The sequence below is a fragment of the Mytilus edulis genome, chromosome 12, assembly GCF_963676685.1.
Source record: "Mytilus edulis chromosome 12, xbMytEdul2.2, whole genome shotgun sequence".
Classification (NCBI taxonomy): Eukaryota; Metazoa; Mollusca; class Bivalvia; order Mytilida; family Mytilidae; genus Mytilus; species Mytilus edulis.
In genome coordinates, this window is record NC_092355.1 from 52866637 (window position 1) to 52884798 (window position 18162).

General features: G+C 30.4%; 2 protein-coding genes across 2 annotated transcripts in view; both read right to left on the reverse strand.

Annotated features, from left to right (window-relative positions):
- LOC139498786 (uncharacterized) overlaps positions 1–18162 on the reverse strand; it is a 598641-nt gene that overhangs the window by 107659 nt on the left and 472820 nt on the right. The gene's annotated exons all lie outside the window — the stretch shown is intronic.
- LOC139497689 (cyclic GMP-AMP synthase-like) lies at positions 1572–5441 on the reverse strand. The gene is made up of 2 exons (XM_071285923.1): positions 4298–5441; positions 1572–1642 (listed from the first exon to the last, which is right to left on the reverse strand). Exons 1-2 carry the CDS (start codon positions 5439–5441, stop codon positions 1572–1574), a joined length of 1215 nt encoding a protein of 404 aa, XP_071142024.1.

An 18162-nucleotide genomic window follows, 5' to 3' on the forward strand; every position in this document is an offset into this window, starting at 1 on the left:
TGACACTTGATTTTTACCTGAAATTGAAATTTGTCATAAGGTTAAGGTGCTCTAAACATTTTATAGGTTGAAAACTTGATATTTAAAGTTTTGTTTATAAAACGTCGTTTTATGATTTTTTTTTGTAAAAAATCTCAATGGTTAAGGTTTATGTATAATAACAAACATTACTTAAGCCAAAACAGTATCATTTGTAATTTAGGTAGAGTTTAGAAATATAAAAAAATGTCAAAATTGAAACTCTCCTAAATTTTTACAGATTTTTACATATGACCTTTGACTTCAATTTAAAAAAAAATGTGACCATATCAAGTCTTGACGACAGGCATATTATTATAGTACACGATTTCCTCTTTCAAATGATATATTATATAGGTGTGTGTTCGGTGGGGAGATTAAATTAAAAAAAATCTGCCTTCAGTCACCGCACTATTAGATGAGTGAAAAGATATCATAATTGTCTTCTTTGATATTAGTAAAGCCTTCGACCGCGTATTGCATACAGGTTTTTTTTCTATTTATGAGTTTGACTGTTCCTCTGGTATCGTTCGTCCCTCTTTTGTCTTTTAAACTTAATAAGATGGGCATACCTGTTATTCTTCTGTTTCGGCTGACCGGAAACAACATATGGTTATAAATGGGACAGTTTCCTTCTTGGCAAAAATTATTAATGGTGGTGCTCAAGGATCTATTTTGGGTCCTTTTTTTGTTTTTATTTATGATATTGTAAATAGGTAAGTTATTATATTTGCTATTATCTGACGACGCTAGCATTTTTGCAGTTATCAAAAATCCCCTTATTACGTCCGTTACTTTTAATCATAATATGCATCGAATTTAATGGGCAGATAAATAGTTAATGACATTTAACCATGGAAAACTTTATCAATACTAATATCCAGAAAAAGACCCTGATCATCATCCGTCATTAATCATTGATAGCAATATAACATAAACTTGCCAGTCACAAAAACACCTTGGATTACATCTTCCGGGTGAGGGCAGCTGGTAAACACAAATTGATAGCAACATAGCAAACGCATCTGTCCGCTTGAATATGTTACGAAGGCTTAAGTTTAAAAAAAAAGAAGTTGGAGCCATGTATTTTTCATTTGGTCGACTCATTTTAAAGTATGGCGATATGATCTGGAATAATTGACTAGAACCAGGGATGGGGTTATTAAGTGTAATGCATTACAATTTTCCATATAATTGAATGTAATGTGTATTTGAGCATTTTTTAAATTACATGTAATTGTAATTTAATTAATTACAATGAAAAAAGCATGTAATGCTGAATTACTTTTGAATAACATTTGAATTACATGTACTTTTATGGAGTTAATGATAAGAAATTGTGTTAATATAATTATTATTTATTTTCAATACAGAAATGTTTGCTAAATAGTCATATAACTTTTTTAAAGTATCATATATTGGTGTTGTTCAGTTTTAAAGAAAGATCTTTATCTAAATAGATTGATAACATGTATATACATACTATTTATATATGTATCATATGTATGGTTAAACAAAAATGTTAATCTTTTTTAGACAGTTCATTTAGAATTTTAAATCATTGCACACACTAATTTTGTCAAATCAGTATACACAAAAGGATTATAGAAATAAAATTTAGCAGCTGTAAAAACAAATGGTAATTAATCAGACTAAATGTAAAATAAAACAGCGTAGGGACAATGCCACTATAACATGTATGTTATTTAATTAGCAAAGTATTGCTAATATTTAGACATTATACATTGTTTGTACTAAAAATCATTTACAATCTAATGACAAGCATACTTTTAAATAATAATTAATAAGTAAAAAAAAAACATGTACAAACTTTTAATTTATTTATAATTTATATATTTATATTATGTTTAATTAAATGGATTCATTTCTGAGTTTTCAAATTACCCCTTAATGTATTGGCAAGTTAATAGAAACACATTCCCTCTTCTATCAACACATCTTATGACCAAGCAATATCTGCCACATCAGCTCCTGTCGAAACAAAGTGTTCAAACCAGAGAGATGCAGACTAAATGACAAAACATTAAAAATACTAATGATGATCAAATGCAATGCTAAAACAATGTTGTAAGCTAGCTTAGAAGAATATTTTACACATGCTATATATACATGATATATATGATATACATGTAATATATATTGTTTAAAAATGTTATGATGAAATGTAATGTGTAATTTATTTAATTACTTTAGTAAAGTAATTGTAATTTAATTAACTACATTTCAAAAACTGTGTAATGTGTAATTAGTGTAATTGATCATTTTTGCAATGTAATGTGTAATTTAATTAATTTTATTCCAATGTAATTGACCCCAAGTCTGACTAGAACATTTGAAAGATCGACCTTCACAAGTTAAGTATGAGGCAGCACGTGCAGTTACTGTTGTTACTTAGTAAACACGTTTACAAATTCTTCGAAACACAACAGAACTGGACATTTAAAACAATTAACAGTAAAATTATTTTTTTAGGTTAAAGCTCAGGAAGCCGGTGATCTATCTAACACAAATAAAAATATATGCCTTATAATACAATCAGACTTATTGTCATACCAAATGCCGAATATTACTTCCGAATTTAAAAGGAATTCTATTGTTTAAATGTCAGTATTATTGGTGTCTCTCAAATATAGTATATGTTTTATTAGTAAGTTATATGTTGTTACTTTTGTGGGGTGCTATTCTTATATTTCGTCATGCTGAAGACTAGCTACATATGCATTTCTGACAACCAAAGTAAAAACATTTTTTGCAAATGAGGACGTCACCTTGTACATTTGTAAACGTTAAATTAATGAAGAAAAAACTGAAAAAAACAAAACAGGTTCAATCCACCATTTTCTACGATTTTCCCCGGAGTTCAGTGTTTTTGTGATTTTGCTTTTTAAACGTCCAACCAAAGAGCTTCATTGACATTGAAATTAAGAAGCAGTTGGAATATTTTGTTTCCCTTTTTTTCAATCCTTTATGGGTTGATTTAAACATACTTAAATTAAATACAAAAAGAAGCAAGCAATGAACATGGTTGTTTAAATTTGATATATGCGTTGTTGTGCTTCTTTGTTATATATTTGTTTGATTTTGTTCTGATTAAGATTGATGGCTGTTGTTCCCCTATCTTGAAAATTTTACCTATAATGTCTCTTTTGTTCACGCATCATTGTCAATATAATGGAATTTGATGCGACTGTCTCACGAGTGAGAGGTTTGGCGCTATAAAACCAGGTTCAATCCACCATTTTCTACATAAGAAAATGCCTGTACCAAGTCAGGAATATGACAGTTGTTGTCTATTCGTTTGATGTGATTTATCTTTTGATTTTGCAATTTGAATAGGGACTTTCCGTTTTGAATTTTCCTCGAAGTTCAGTATGTTTGTGATTTTACTTTTTACTGTAGTATATACGTGAAAAAAATAAATTTCAAAAGATAGAAAATCAAAAATTTATACTACTTCATAATTCCACATACATGTAAGACATACATAACGTTTTTTTAAATTATATTCCTTTAAAAAATAAAATGTACATGTTCGCAAGGTCATAATACAACTCTTTTCTCTTTAATCTTTATGATAATCATAACAATGATCTTACTATATCGAGACTTTTATTTACTATTTCAAAAATACCTTCGTTTGGGAAAATAAAGTATTGCTCCGCTATTATTAGTTCAAGATAATGCAGCGCGTTACGTTTTCCGCTGTTATCCCCCAGATGATAGCAGCACAGAAATTGAAGAATATACGAGTACACAACAGGAGGAAAGTAAATTATTGCATCGGTAATTAAAGGTTTCAGTTCGTCTGGCAATAAACAAAACGGATGTTGAAAACTTACAACTTCAATTATCAAATATTTAAACGTTAGCAATAACCCCAATCTTTGTTTCATTTTCTTAAAAATGGTTTGTTCGGCAAAGCTGTTGTGCAGTCCTAGATGTATCTTATCAGGAGTACAAATGGATAAATTATAATTGATTATATCGAGACATTCCTTAAATCGTGTACATTGATAAAACAAAGATGCTAAAAATAACCAGGAGGAAATTGAATCGCTAAGTAAACTTATTTTGAAATAACACAATGTTCTCTTGTATTGTTTGTAAAATGATTTGTTCCTGTCTGTCAGCTTAAGATAATCAGAAGATTGTATAGATTTTCTGAAACAAACACTTAACATGAACACACACATTTCTTTTTTAAAAACATAATTGTAACTATCAACAACTCTTTTAGATAGAATTTGAATGGAATTACCATCATGCATGAAGAGACTTATATAGGTAAAACAGGACAATTCTGACGCAGTAAGTTCCATTCTACGCAAATTAACTGATCCTGGTAAGAATTGTTTTAAAGTTGTCGTATGAAATACAGCAATCCACGGCGATCTATAAATATCCCGAAGTGTTTCCAGTAACTCCTTATGTTGGTTGTCAGTAAATCTGTCTTCAAACAGATTTATTTCTGGGATAAAGTAATGAAGACATGTTTGATATTCAACACAGTAAACAAGTCTTTTAAAATACTTTAAAAAACAAGAAGTCATACTATCAGGTTTCCATTCGATTGGACTTATTTCTTCACTTAACCAGAACATTATTGTTTTAATGAAATAGGAACAAATTAGATCACCATGTCTGAGTTTAATAATGTCCTTTAAAATGATTTTCATTAACGCATAGCATAATAACTGAGTATGTGAAAATGAATGAATCAACCATTTTTCGGTCACAGAAAATGATATCCGCCATTGTAAGTCCTCATTTGGGGAATTTTTACATCCAACAGGAACAAATAAAACTCCGTATTTAACAGACGAAGTTACAAGTGTGTAATCTGGCCATGTTGTACGTGATCTGTGAATCCATTGTTGAGCTGGTGATATCCATTCTTTACATCTTAAACAAGTTGCAAAATCAAATCCACCACCTGGTGTAGACTGACATGGACCATGAATAACAATATCATCTTTTAAGTCTTTTTCCCGAACACGTTTACTTGAAAGGTACGTTTTTTCTCCAACAGTCTCAAACCAGGTTAATATTTGTTTAACAAGGTTATGGAATAAGTTGTCACCTAACATCAATTTTGTAAATCCGGGTTTTGTGTCGTCTGTATCCATAGACAACATTATTTTATCTAAATCATACTGGCCATCATTCAAGCATTCATACACACGATAATAGTCACAAAGAATCATCAGATCGTAATCACTTCCTTTGAGATCTATACCTTCTGCTTTACTGCCACTACTTATGAAGGTTGCAGCAGTAATATGGTCACCAATATCCTTTGCAGCAAATATTTCCCTTCTTGTCCTTACAACTTCCTCAGAACCGACGATGTCACATAAGTATTTATACAATTGGAACGATATATTATTGTCCTCTAAATTCATATTTGCAACATATCTAGAAAAAAAAGAAAAACAGATTTTCAAATACCAGTTACTCATTATTTCAAAAAATAATTAATCAACTCTGGTAGCATAAATGTATATGTCGAGGACGCGTTATATTAATATATAAATGTCTAAGAATATAACTTAAACACGATAATTAATACATTAAAAAGTTCGATTAGATTTTAAATAGAAATATGCAAATTTCGCTAAACAAATTAGCTTCATCAGGCGTGTGCATCTCTCAAGGTGAAATCGGATGCATGACAAAAAAATATTTTTGTAGCTCAAACTAGACAGAATTTTAGTAAAAGTTTAACATATTTATTGATGTTCTATAAAAAAAAAATGTGTTTGTAGCTACAACTACATAAAGTTGGAGTAAAAGTTTAACATATATTTTGATGTTCGATAAATTGTATGAATTTCTATAAATTAATTTGTATGATTCCAAGATTGTTATTTAGATTTGTTTTGAAATTTTTCTTGTTAAATAATTTGTTGAAATAGAACTAGTTAACCATTATTTGAATATCACCTGAGTTTAATCAATATATATCGACTCTATCAGTTCTTATCTGCACATGCAGCTACTGTACTCGTAAACACTAAAACAAATGTTTTTATCCTCATTGTTTTCAACCCTTAAAATAACCAAGTTTATAAATTTATGTTATTGACACCTTGTAATTGGTCATACACAACTCATAACTGCAGCAAGATGGAAGATAATCAGCTGAGAGAAGCAGGTATGTCGCTGCGATAATTGCACGTATTTTTGGTCATCACCATTCCACTATAAGTCGTTTTGAGAATAAAAATCAGGCAAGAAACGATGTTAAAGACCTTCCGAGGTCAAGAAGACCCCCTATAACATCTGCTTGGGAAAATAAAGCATAACGAAGGTTGATCAGAAGGAAACCCATTGCAAACAATACAATCCTTAAAAGAGAATGATGACCATACAGGAGCTTTTAAACAAGAATTGTTCGAGATCGGCTCATCGCTGCTGGTTATCGTGCGATACTACCATTTAGGGGACCTTTGTCTACGAACAGACACACAGATACCCGTTTACAATATAGTACAGAGCTCGCCAAAGTTGGAAATTAGCGTGGTGAAGGAAGATCCATTGTTCCAATAGAATTCGGTTTATCTTCCTTGGCACAATCGTAGCCCATATTTGAACCATATCGAGCATATATGGGACACTATTGGGCGTAAAGTGCACGAAAGGACACCCCAGTTCAAACAAGTCATGAAATAAACAATACCCTTAGTCAAGAATGGTTGCTGCTAGCTTAGCAACAAATTAGTCGACTTATGGCAGGAATCAGAAGACGTTCAGATGCGGTTATCCGTTTGAATGGAGGCTGCGCACAAAGTACTAATTGGTTGGCGTATAACGATCAACCATGATATGAACAATCAACTTAAGATTAATTTTGAAATGTCTAACATTGTAAAGTTCGACTACAGTAACAGTTGTAAAATGCATTTTTTTGTACAAAACACACTTCATTTTGTTATAAAAATTTTGGTTAGATAAAACTTTTTTTTTCATACATTGTTTGTTTATTTTAAAGCCAATGTTATCATTAACTACGTTTCAATATTATTTTACAAATATTTTATCATATTCCATCCAAAATAAGAGATTCGTTTTTCAAGTTTTAAAAAACCAAGGTGTTGTAATACTTTTTTTCCAGAATGAAGTAAGGCGTTTAAGAGACAACTGAGCTAAAATCTGTTTGTTTGAATTTAGGTTGAAATAAAATAACTACAGATACTGTATTTTTTTCGCTAGGTGAAATGAGTTTACCTTTTTTCATTGACATTTACAATATTATAGTATTTTTTTCCTTTGAATTCTATATTGTTGTCTTCCGAAAAATTGTTTTGATACTGATTCCTCGAAAACAAACTGTTACGTTAACATCTATTAAAACAAAAAAATCATCTAATAAAACAAAACTTGACGGCAAAACAGATTTCGAAAAGATGAAAAGTGTAGCCTTTTGTTCTATGACATAATTTGAGTCATAATTCTTTTTTTCTGATTTGCAAAAATATAATGTTCACTGATACATGTGATAAAACTGTAGGTTTTGAAAGTTGAATATACATGTTTTTACACAGATTTTGAAGTCAAAAGTATTTGCATCCGATAATTGGTGTTTAGAAAGGAAATGTCCAAAAGTGTTTTAAAATGAAATCAGTTACCATTTTATTTTATCTGGCGTCATTGTGTTTATAACTTGCTGTATCCTGTTTTTTGTTAACATAAGTTATATATTTTTCAAAATTATCAAAATACATAGGGGTTGTGGCAGAATTTAAACTCTGCTATGGATTTTACTGACCCTTTATGGATCAGTAGGCATCAGTAAACCGTATAGACAATGTATTGCACATGTAACTTGTGAGCTTAATTAATGAAATGATAAATGAAATACAAAAGCATTACTTGAAGACGTCACCAATAATAGTAAACGTGACGTCATGAACCCTATATGAAATATATTGACTCCCTACCGATCCTTAGTCTTGTTAAATCTCAAGCCCCGCCCCCTATGTTCTAGCCATCGAATAAACACACAGCAGTACGCACAGTAAAACTCAGTTTAAAAGATGTCCGAGTCCAATGTTATACTAGGTAACATAAGGAACCAAGCAAAATGGCAATGCTACAAACTTTAACAACGAATTACTACATTTTAGCAGCTAATGACATGCCAGCTCCAATAAAATATATCAGAAGAACATAACCCGTACAATGCCAACACCTGGTTATAGAATTAATGTGTTTATTTCCGATGCAAAGACCCTATACGTGTATCAATATTAATTGAAGATATGCAATATATATCAGGATGGGTACGATTACTGACAAATGTAATCGATTAATAATCGATAACATGAAGAATGTTTGTGTAATCGATCGATTACTCTGATTTCTGTATGTAATCAATTGCAATTAATTCATTTACTTTTCGATTACTGTCTATTACATGCATTTAAAGCAATTATTTCAAATTTTAAGATTACAGTTGTTTTCAAGATGGATTATCTTACAGAGGATCAGAAATATTCGAAATTTTTGGCGCTCAACATGAATAAGAGATGACATTGCATTGCATCAAACACTTATTTATCATGTTTATTTTTCATAAATGTTGCTTTCATGCTGACTTAACTTAGCTTATTGTTTTCTAATAATTAAAAACGAGTATATTTTAATATTTTAATTACAATGTTGGAATTTTCCTATGAAAAATAAAAATGAAAAAAGTATTATAATTAATTTGTATGGCTAATTTTAAAGATCAATATTTAAACATAATAATTATATGCATAAGTTAATCGTTTCGTTAGGATAACCACCCAAAGTACAGGACATAAAACTGCCAATAGAGTACATTTTTATAAAATGGGGTAAAATAAGGTAAATCTCCTTCTTAATAAGACATGATTGAAATGAAAACAACGTCTGCATCTAAATCTCGTTGATCATCTGATTACACTACAAAAGTCTAAAAGTCTGAAATACCAATTTTTGTCTTAATTTGCATGAATTTTTACTCCATAAGTATGACTTATGTCTTAATTTTTCTTGACAAATCCTCATTGATATTAAATTTGTATGAAATTTACTCGACATATTCTCGACATTCTGAGTATGGTCTTAAAATTTCTTGACAAATTCTTGACATTTGAAAACTGTCTTGTAATTTCTCGACATATTCTAGACATTCTAATTTTTTCTCAGTATGGTTTGACATATTCTGAACATTTTGAATTGTGTCTTAAACTTACTTGACAATTCTGAGTTTTACAAATCATGACCAATATTCATGATATAACTGTAATCTTTATTTCTCTTTATATAGTATATTGTTGTTTCAAGTTACACTTGTTACAACAAAAATAAAAGTTGGGCATGTAAAATAATTAAAAATTTTGGTATATAAATATTTTTACAAATACAAATATGGCTATGAAATCTAAAGTATTAACAATGCAAATGTGGGTATGTTGATATAAAACAATTTAAATGTGTTTTTTAAATAATTACAAATATTGATTCCTAATTTTGTAAATAATTACTAAATGATTAAAACCAATCATACTATCGACATATTTCATTCTACATTCATAATATTCAATGTTAATATGGTAAATAATTATTATACCAAAATGAGGTTTTTATAAATAGCAAAGTATGATGGTATCCTAATTCGGTAAACGGACAGAAAGTCACAGGACAAGAAGTCACAGGACATAAAGTCACAAATTTGATAGGACAAAAAGTCACAGGACAAAAAAGTCACAAATAATGTGTTGACACTTGTTTGAAGATATGAAAAAAAGATCTTGAAATATTTTCTTTTTGTAACATATATTTATCTTTAAGTTTAGGCAATTGTTCATAAGCCTTGATAAATGAAAATTTATTAAAATTTAATCACGCAAAGGATATATTTCTTGGCAGAATGAGCCATTTTAGTATCAAGTCGGTGTCATCCTGGTTTGCCCACTTCTAATTACATGCAAATGTAAACATAGTGGGAATTGATGTTTTAACAATTATAGTTTATTTCTATAGCCATATGTTTTACCTTTTACTTTACCTGTAAAATTAAAAAAAAAAATATATTATATTCTGCTATTAAATGAAGGAAAATGTGCAAAAATATTCTATATTTTTTTGGCAAGAAAATGTATTAAATTTGACAAACAGAAAAAAAGAAAAAGGAAAAATGTGAACACTTTTTTTTTCATTATTTTTACAATTTATCAGTTTGAATTATTGGTACATTCTGAAAAAAAGTAAAAGGTAAAATAATGAAACAAAAGATTAGAATAAATGTCATTTGAATTTCTTTTTATTTTACGAACTTATTTTTTTTTTAATTTTAATAAATACACTGTTCTGAAATTTAATATAAAATTATCAAATTAATTCTAACAAATAGAATAAAAATGCAACTGTTCAGTAGCCAAGCTTTAAATATGACGCAATTTGAACAGTAATCTGCATCCAAGCTAGCATTTTCTTCTAAAAATAACCAACAATAAAATGGAACCACCACTACACAGAAGGATTCTACACCACAAATCACCCGGACTGATGGCTCAACAAACGTAAGAAGAGACTCAAACATTCCCAGTCCAACATCTACGAGATCATCGAGTTACTGAAGAAGACCAAGGCAGTAACACAATGTAATATTATCCAGTATGCAGCCGGAGGAGCCCGGCAACAAAAAGACGACGATACAGAGTTATAGACACCAAAATCCAACTACCAATAGACAGATACCAACAAAGACCCATCAACGCGGCAGATTACCCTGATGCAGCATCCCATCTTCTCCATTTGAACTGAACAATTACGTGTAATAATGTTTTGTGATTTTTGATTTATATATAAAAGATTGTATTTAATTCTCATTCTTTTACATATAGTGCCCCATATTACTTATTTTAACATAGTATTTTATTAATTTCCTTTTGCATTAGATTTGTAAAATTGATTCATATATTATAAAAAGTATGTTTGCAATAATAGAGAACTTGTATAGGTGCATTTATAATTTTATATTATGAAAATCATTCAGACACTAATGAACCGGACTAATATACCGGACCATTCTTTGTTATTCTGGACATTTGTCACACCTGGTTATGATGTTCATCACACCGTGTCCGAACAATTGACAGATAACAGTAGTGTAAGATCAGTTAAATATGACACACGTAGTATTCCGAACGATTGGATGTACGACAGTGAAACAATTTTCAAACTTAACACATTTATTACTGAATTAGAGGAATCTGAAATAAACCAGTTAAATGTAGACAATAAATATGAAGATTTTGTTAAAATTGTACAGAATGAAATGGATTTAAAGCTAAATAAACTTAAAACTAATATATATGATGACAACAGTAACAAAAGGAGACGTATGAAAAAATCTTGGTGGAATGACAACTTAACACTACTTTGAAACGATGTATGTAAAGCTGTGCATGCGTGGTACAAGTGTCATAGCGGATGCAAGAAGGATTTGCATCATAGATTTGTGGAAAAACGGAAATTGTTCGACAAAAGCAGTCAGAAAGCTAAACGTCATTTTTGGTACCACAGTCAGGAACAACTTCTAGATGACCAAAAACGGGATCCTCGAGAGTTCTAGAGGAAGATTGATAAAGTTGGAGTTGGAAATGAACGACAGAAATCTATACCGATGGAAGTGACACTAGACGATGGGACAACTAGTACAGATACTAGCACTGTGTTAAATATTAGGAAAAACTGTTTTGATAAATTTTTAAATTGTAATAATCAGACTATTGACACTAATGTTAATATTAATATTCCAGATGATTTTTTAGATAGGGAAATATTGTTTGAAGAAGTAGTAAATGCTATTATTGATCAGTTGTCAGTAAAATTATTTAAAAATAATGCATTGATGTTAATTTTGCATAAGTTATTTAATATATGTTTCAAGTATGGAAACATTCCTTCTGTATGGGGTAAAAGTATTATAACCCCAATTCCTAAGTCTTCCACTTTAGATCCACGAGATCCTTTATCATACAGGGGCATAACTTTAGCTCCATGTGCACATAAATTATACTGCAGTATACTGAATGATAGATTAGTGTATTAGTTAGAAGAAAGAGATATTATTCATGACGAGCAAAATGGCTTCCGTAAAGGTAGAAGTACCATTGACCATCTAAGTACATTAACTTCAATTATTGAAACTAGAAAACTGAAAACATTATCAACATTTACAGCTTTCATAGATTTAAAAAAAAGCAGCATATGATACTGTTAGTAGAAAATTATTGTTTACTAAATTGGATGATTTAGGAATTAGTACACATTTTTTATGTACATTGAAAGCTATATATTCACATGTAGAATGTATTATTAAACTTAATGGCAATATGACAGACTGGTTTAGCGTTAATTGAGGTTAAAAACAAGGATGTGTATTATCGCCTGTTATGTTCAATTTTTTTATTAATAGTTTAACTGATGTAATAAAAGCACTAGACAATGGTGTAGACATTGATGGTGAAAAAGTTGGTATACTTTTATATGCTGATGACATTGTATTTATTGCTGAAAATGAAAATAATTTACAAACTCTATTAGATGTATTACGTAATTGGTGTGTTACCAGTTGTATGAATGTGAACTTAGATAAAACTAAAGTTGTCCATTTTAGAAACCCGTTGGTTAAGCAAACATCTAAATGTTTTTTGTTAAATAATAATACAGTACAAATAGTATCTTGTTACCAATATCTGGGTCTACTGTTGACAGAATATCACTATTATAATGAGATGGCTAAAGCTGTAGCAAGGTCTGCAAGTCGAGCTCTAAGTTTATTAATTGTTAAATATAAAGCACACTACCTTTACAAAATTATTTGATACTCTGCATAATATAGATCTAAACATTTTGTTTTCTTTTCAGGAAGGAGTTATCACAAATATTTATTTTTGATAAAAAATTATGAAATTCAACACTGAAATAAAAAATGTTTTTGGTTGTTGTAAAAAATGAATAAGGTTTGTGAATTAAGATGGGAACAAATTCTTTTACCTAAAAAAAAGCTCCCCTCCCTTTTAGCCACAAAAACGCAAAAGATGAATTGTGGGATCCAAAAGAGACGCATGGTCAAAATTTAAAACTGCCTCAAGTCTGCTATTTTAGTAAAGCAAATTTGACTGGCAGTTTTGTGAACGGCAAAAATATAAATGTTGTTTGTCAGTAACTTTGACATATTCAAAGTGAAAACAATTAATTAAACGTTTAATAAACGACATGGGGGGTTATTCAGGGTATTCCAACTTAGTTGCACCCAAAGGGTATCTTACTATCAAAATTAATCCTTGATTCTTCAAAGTTTAGTTTAGCCATAATAAAAAGGAGTATATAACAGCAATAGAAAGTCATAAACAATGCAGAATGAGTCTGTACACATTTCAGGCGAGATTTATACTGTTGAGATAGTGTCAAGACATATTTTAAACTGTCAAGAATGTGTCGAGATATATTCATACAGCTTTAAGACTGTCGAGAATGTGTCAAGACATATTCAGACATTATTTAGAATGTCAAGACATATTCAGAATTATTAAGAATGTCAAAAATATGTCAAGACTGATCGAGACAAATTTAAGACAGTCAAGAATTGGTCGAGACTAATCCAGATTCTAATCAGATGATACAGGAAGTGTCGAGAAATTTTTAGACAATGTTCATACCGTCAAGACACTTGTCAAGAAAAATCAAGAACCTTATTAGACAAACTCATACTATGTTAAGAATTTTAAAAAAATATTCAGACAAATAAAGAATGTCGAGTAAAAATCCATGCAAATTCAGACAAAAACTAGTCTTTTCAGACTTTTTGTTAGTGTTAGTATAGACAAGAATTGTGTTTACATTTTTTATTCTCAAATTCAAATTATAAACATTGTAATCGTATTTATGGTGTATATTTAAGTTGTATACCTTATATCTATATATTGGTGTACAACTGATTCTCTTATTTAGTTGCATTCCTTGTACCTATATTTTATATCATGCATATTGTAACGTTTGTGGGTCACTCTATTTGGTTCATTTATTTATTTCATTATTAGCATTTTTAATTATTTCTCCAGAAAGATTGATTATTCTTATTTTATTAATTCTGATTTTTTTTCATTCATTAAATTTCAGTGACGTAACGAACCTCGCATTACCATTAAAAATATTTTTCGCTTCTCAACCAATCAGAGAGCTCGATTGAATTCCCGGGGAAAATATAGCTCGTGCAGTGAATGTCTTCTGGAAATCATTCTCAGCCCAGGCTCCCAGGTGTATAGATGTAAGGTAAAAAGGGGAATTTTCAACTATGTGCGCGAAATTTTTGGAAATGGTCTCGGTGGTGATTCACGCGCTATTTTATATACTATAATTAGTGTATTGAAGAAACTTATGTTTTACAGTATTTTCTAAATAAGAAGTCCCCCCTCCTATGATTTTCATGTATATATTTTGAGTGACTAAAACTGGCTGGTTTTTGATCACGGTTTGCATTGGAGATTTAGAGGAAAACTTTGAATATTTACATGTTGAGGCGTAATTTATTTAGAAAGCGGTTCGCTGGTTAAATTATGAGTTGAGTTTTTGAAAAGTTCTTTTAACTGAGTAAAAGTTGTCAGTTGGCGAATAACGAGATTCGGTTAACTGCTCAGCTGTTCAGTTGTTTATCAGGTTAAAGTTATTTATAACTTGCGGGTTAAAGCAAGTAAAAGTTCGGAGTCATTATTTGTTGACATTCACGTGAGTGACTCAAATCTATGACTTGAACTTAAGGACGGTAAATTTAAGTTTTAAAGCGTTAACAAGCGAAATCCATATGAAGCCCTGATCAGAACGGCAGAGTGAGTCGTTAAAGAAAGTTAGATACTGAAAGAATTTATTTTTGGTTTAAGAAATCTTTTTATAGACTGCAGAAATAGACCATTGACTCGCAAAACGGTAACAAATTAAATGTACAGCTGATTCATATGAGTGTTGTTAAAAAAAAGTTGAACCTTACTGAATTATTTAATTACAGAGAAACGCCTTGTCCCTTGTCGGATTTGGTCCTTTGATTTAAATTAATCCTTGTTACTTCGTTTTGTACAGGTAACAACCTAGATCTCGACCCCTTTCGATGACCCTGCGTTTCAGTGTTTCCTGATTACAGACTGTATGTGAGAAAGCATATTCAAAACAGAACGAGTTTTATTGTTTTAACTTCCGTTCAGATGTTTATTTTCTGGTTCTTTTTGCTTGTGTATTTGGTATATAAATCTAATTACGTGTTTGAAAATCCTGAACTAGTTTTGTTTGAAAAGTCTGTGTTACATTTGTGGTGTCGTACTCGAAACGACCACACTTTATGGGTCGGGCTATTTACATTTGGTCCCTCGGTCTGTCTGCCCCTTTATTTATCGTTTAACTCAAGGTTTATTGGAAATGGTTTAGTTTTACTCTAACCCATACAAATCTATAATATAGAATTAGCGTGGGATGGTACTTCATATTTGAGTAATAAAAATACCTAGAAATACTTATAGAGGTGCAGATATTTATGGACTACTTTCCAAACTATAGAGTTGGGACTGTGAATTCTCTTGTAAACTGGTATTGCCAGATCCTTGTATATATTTGGTAACGGTCCAAATTGTCATTTCAGTTGTTCATTTAGTCCGACACTAGGATAGCATGACTGCGGTCAAGGTCAAATGTTAGGATCTGGTTGGCCCTCGGAGTATTCTAGACCTTCTTTATTTACCATTGGCGATAGAATCCAGAAGCCACTTATAACTGAGACTTGAAAGAGTACTGAACTTCAGAGACATCTTGTTCCAGAACACACATATTTAAATAAATTATAAACTGGTGGCCTAGACCGGAAAAATTATACCTAATAAAACTCTAATATATTCTAGTCGGGCATCACTTTAATAGAAGTCCTAGAACGAAAGTTTAGGCCGAACCTACCCTCGAGATAGATTAAATGAAAAGTTGGGTTGCTGTCTAGTTTCTACAAAGTTTCGGTTAAGGTCGCATAGACAGTACCCCGGTTTCGTTTCAATATTACCTATATCAAGTTGTATTTTTAAACCTTATACTGACATTTATACAAAATACCTTTATTTATTACCATTATACCATTGTGTTACTGTACTTTGCTAAATGTGTGTATTCCTGTTGTTAATTGTTGCTTTTTTGCTTTTTTGCTAATGGTCTATAGCTATATGTCATTGTGTGCGTTTTTGTTACACATTTGTTTGGTAAATAGGGATTAAGATTATACCACAATGTTAACAGCTTTACCCGTACTTTTGAGATGTTTGCCTAGTCTGTTTGTTTTGTTCACACATCGTTGTCAATATAATGGAATGTGATGCGACTGTCATACAGATGAGAGGTTTAGCAAGCTTTTAAGGTGGTACCCAACATTTTAACTAAAATTAATTTGGCTTGTTTAATTTTCATAAAATTTTGTCAAAGTATATACTTTGACCCTTTTACAAAAATATAAAAATTTCAAAAAATTTGAACCAACCGTTTTATCAGAAAAATTACACTGGTTACATAGCAATTTGACAAACACCAATTTTGATCATTGAGAAGCTTAATATTTCCTTAACAACACAACGTAATTAAAACGTTTGGCTGATTTTAAAGAGTTATCTCCCTATAGTGTTAGGTACCACTTTAAGCCAAGTTTTAAGTCACCATTTTCATCATAAGAAAATGCCTTTACCACGTTAGGAACATGATAGTTGTTATCCATTCATGTGATGTGTTTGAGGTTTTAATTCGCCATTTGATTAGGGAATTTTCTTTTCAATTTTCAGCATTTTAGTGTTTTTATTTTTTAGATGTGCAATATGTTTTTGCAATCCTTTTATATCATGATTTAACTGTACATATTTAACCTATATTCAATTGAATACCTTATACCTATATTTAGAAGACTTGTGTCTAGTAGTAAATCTTCCTGTATGAAATATTCCATATGGAATGTACATGGAATATAGTAGGAATATTGCTTTGAATTACTACCAGAAAAGAGTGATAATCTAGTCGGACAGTAGTAGGAATCCACAAGGAAAATAGCCGAAAAATTTAAATTAGCAGGAATTTCTTAGTAGGAATATAAGAAATATGCAAATTAGGAGGAATAATTTGGTAGAAAAATAAAATTCCTACTAGAAAAGCTGGTAGGAATTTTTCAAAATTCCACCCAGAAAAAAATATTTTCTTGTATTAATAAAAAAATATACAACATGTAAATGTATGTTCAGAAATACACAACTGGGTCAATGATCTTAGTTTGTATCTCAAAAACAAAGAGCAAAGGAAATTCATAGAATAAATTCATTTAAAAAAATGGACGTTTGAAAAGTATAGGGAAATTGCAATATATGCAAGCTAGAAATTGTGTTACACATGAACATGCAGATAAACCAAAAATATGCCTAGATGAAATAAAGAGTAATGAACAAATAATGTATAAATTATGCACTTTTGTTGAATTAATTGATTACTAAATTTTTTTGGCAGGCAGATAAAAAATCTTTTTGAATGTATAAGAATTACCTTCAGTCTTCATAAGCCATATGTATTTAAATTACTATATTGAAGTTGTGTGACCCTAGCTTGCTGCATTGTGTTCCAACACAACTTTTCATTCTTTTCCCCTCCAACTTTTGAATTTGTGAATTGGAACTTGCTTGCATTTAACACTGCAAAATGTGTGTCATTAGCAAACAGGAATCTAGTTCAAGATAACTTTCCAGGTAGAAAGATTTTCTGGTAGGAATTTATAAATTAATTCTGGTAGGAATCTTGTACATATAGTAGGTAAATTTATAATCGGATCAGATTTTCAAAACAGAAAAAAATCCATACAGACTTTTAAAATTCCATCTAGGTAGAAAAATTTTTGAAGTAGGATTATAAAAAATTCCAGTCAGAATTTTGTTTATGTTCCATGTACGCCTTCTTTCTATATGGAATCTTTGATTCTAGGTAGAATCCTACTTCATTCCTACTAGTGTCTAGGTGGAATCATACTACTTATTTCGTACGGGTTATACCTTTATTCATTAGCATAACGTATACTTATATTTGATATCATAG

What these genes read in the sequence shown, in the direction of transcription:
- LOC139497689 (XM_071285923.1), bottom strand. Translation starts at nt 5,441, where the DNA reads ATGAATTTAGAGGACAATAATATATCGTTCCAATTGTATAAATACTTA. An exon ending in AAGTCTCTTCATGCATGATG is followed by an intron (nt 1,643 to 4,297) that starts GTAATTCCATTC and finishes TTGTTTTTACAG; the next exon opens with CTGCTAAATTTTATTTCTAT.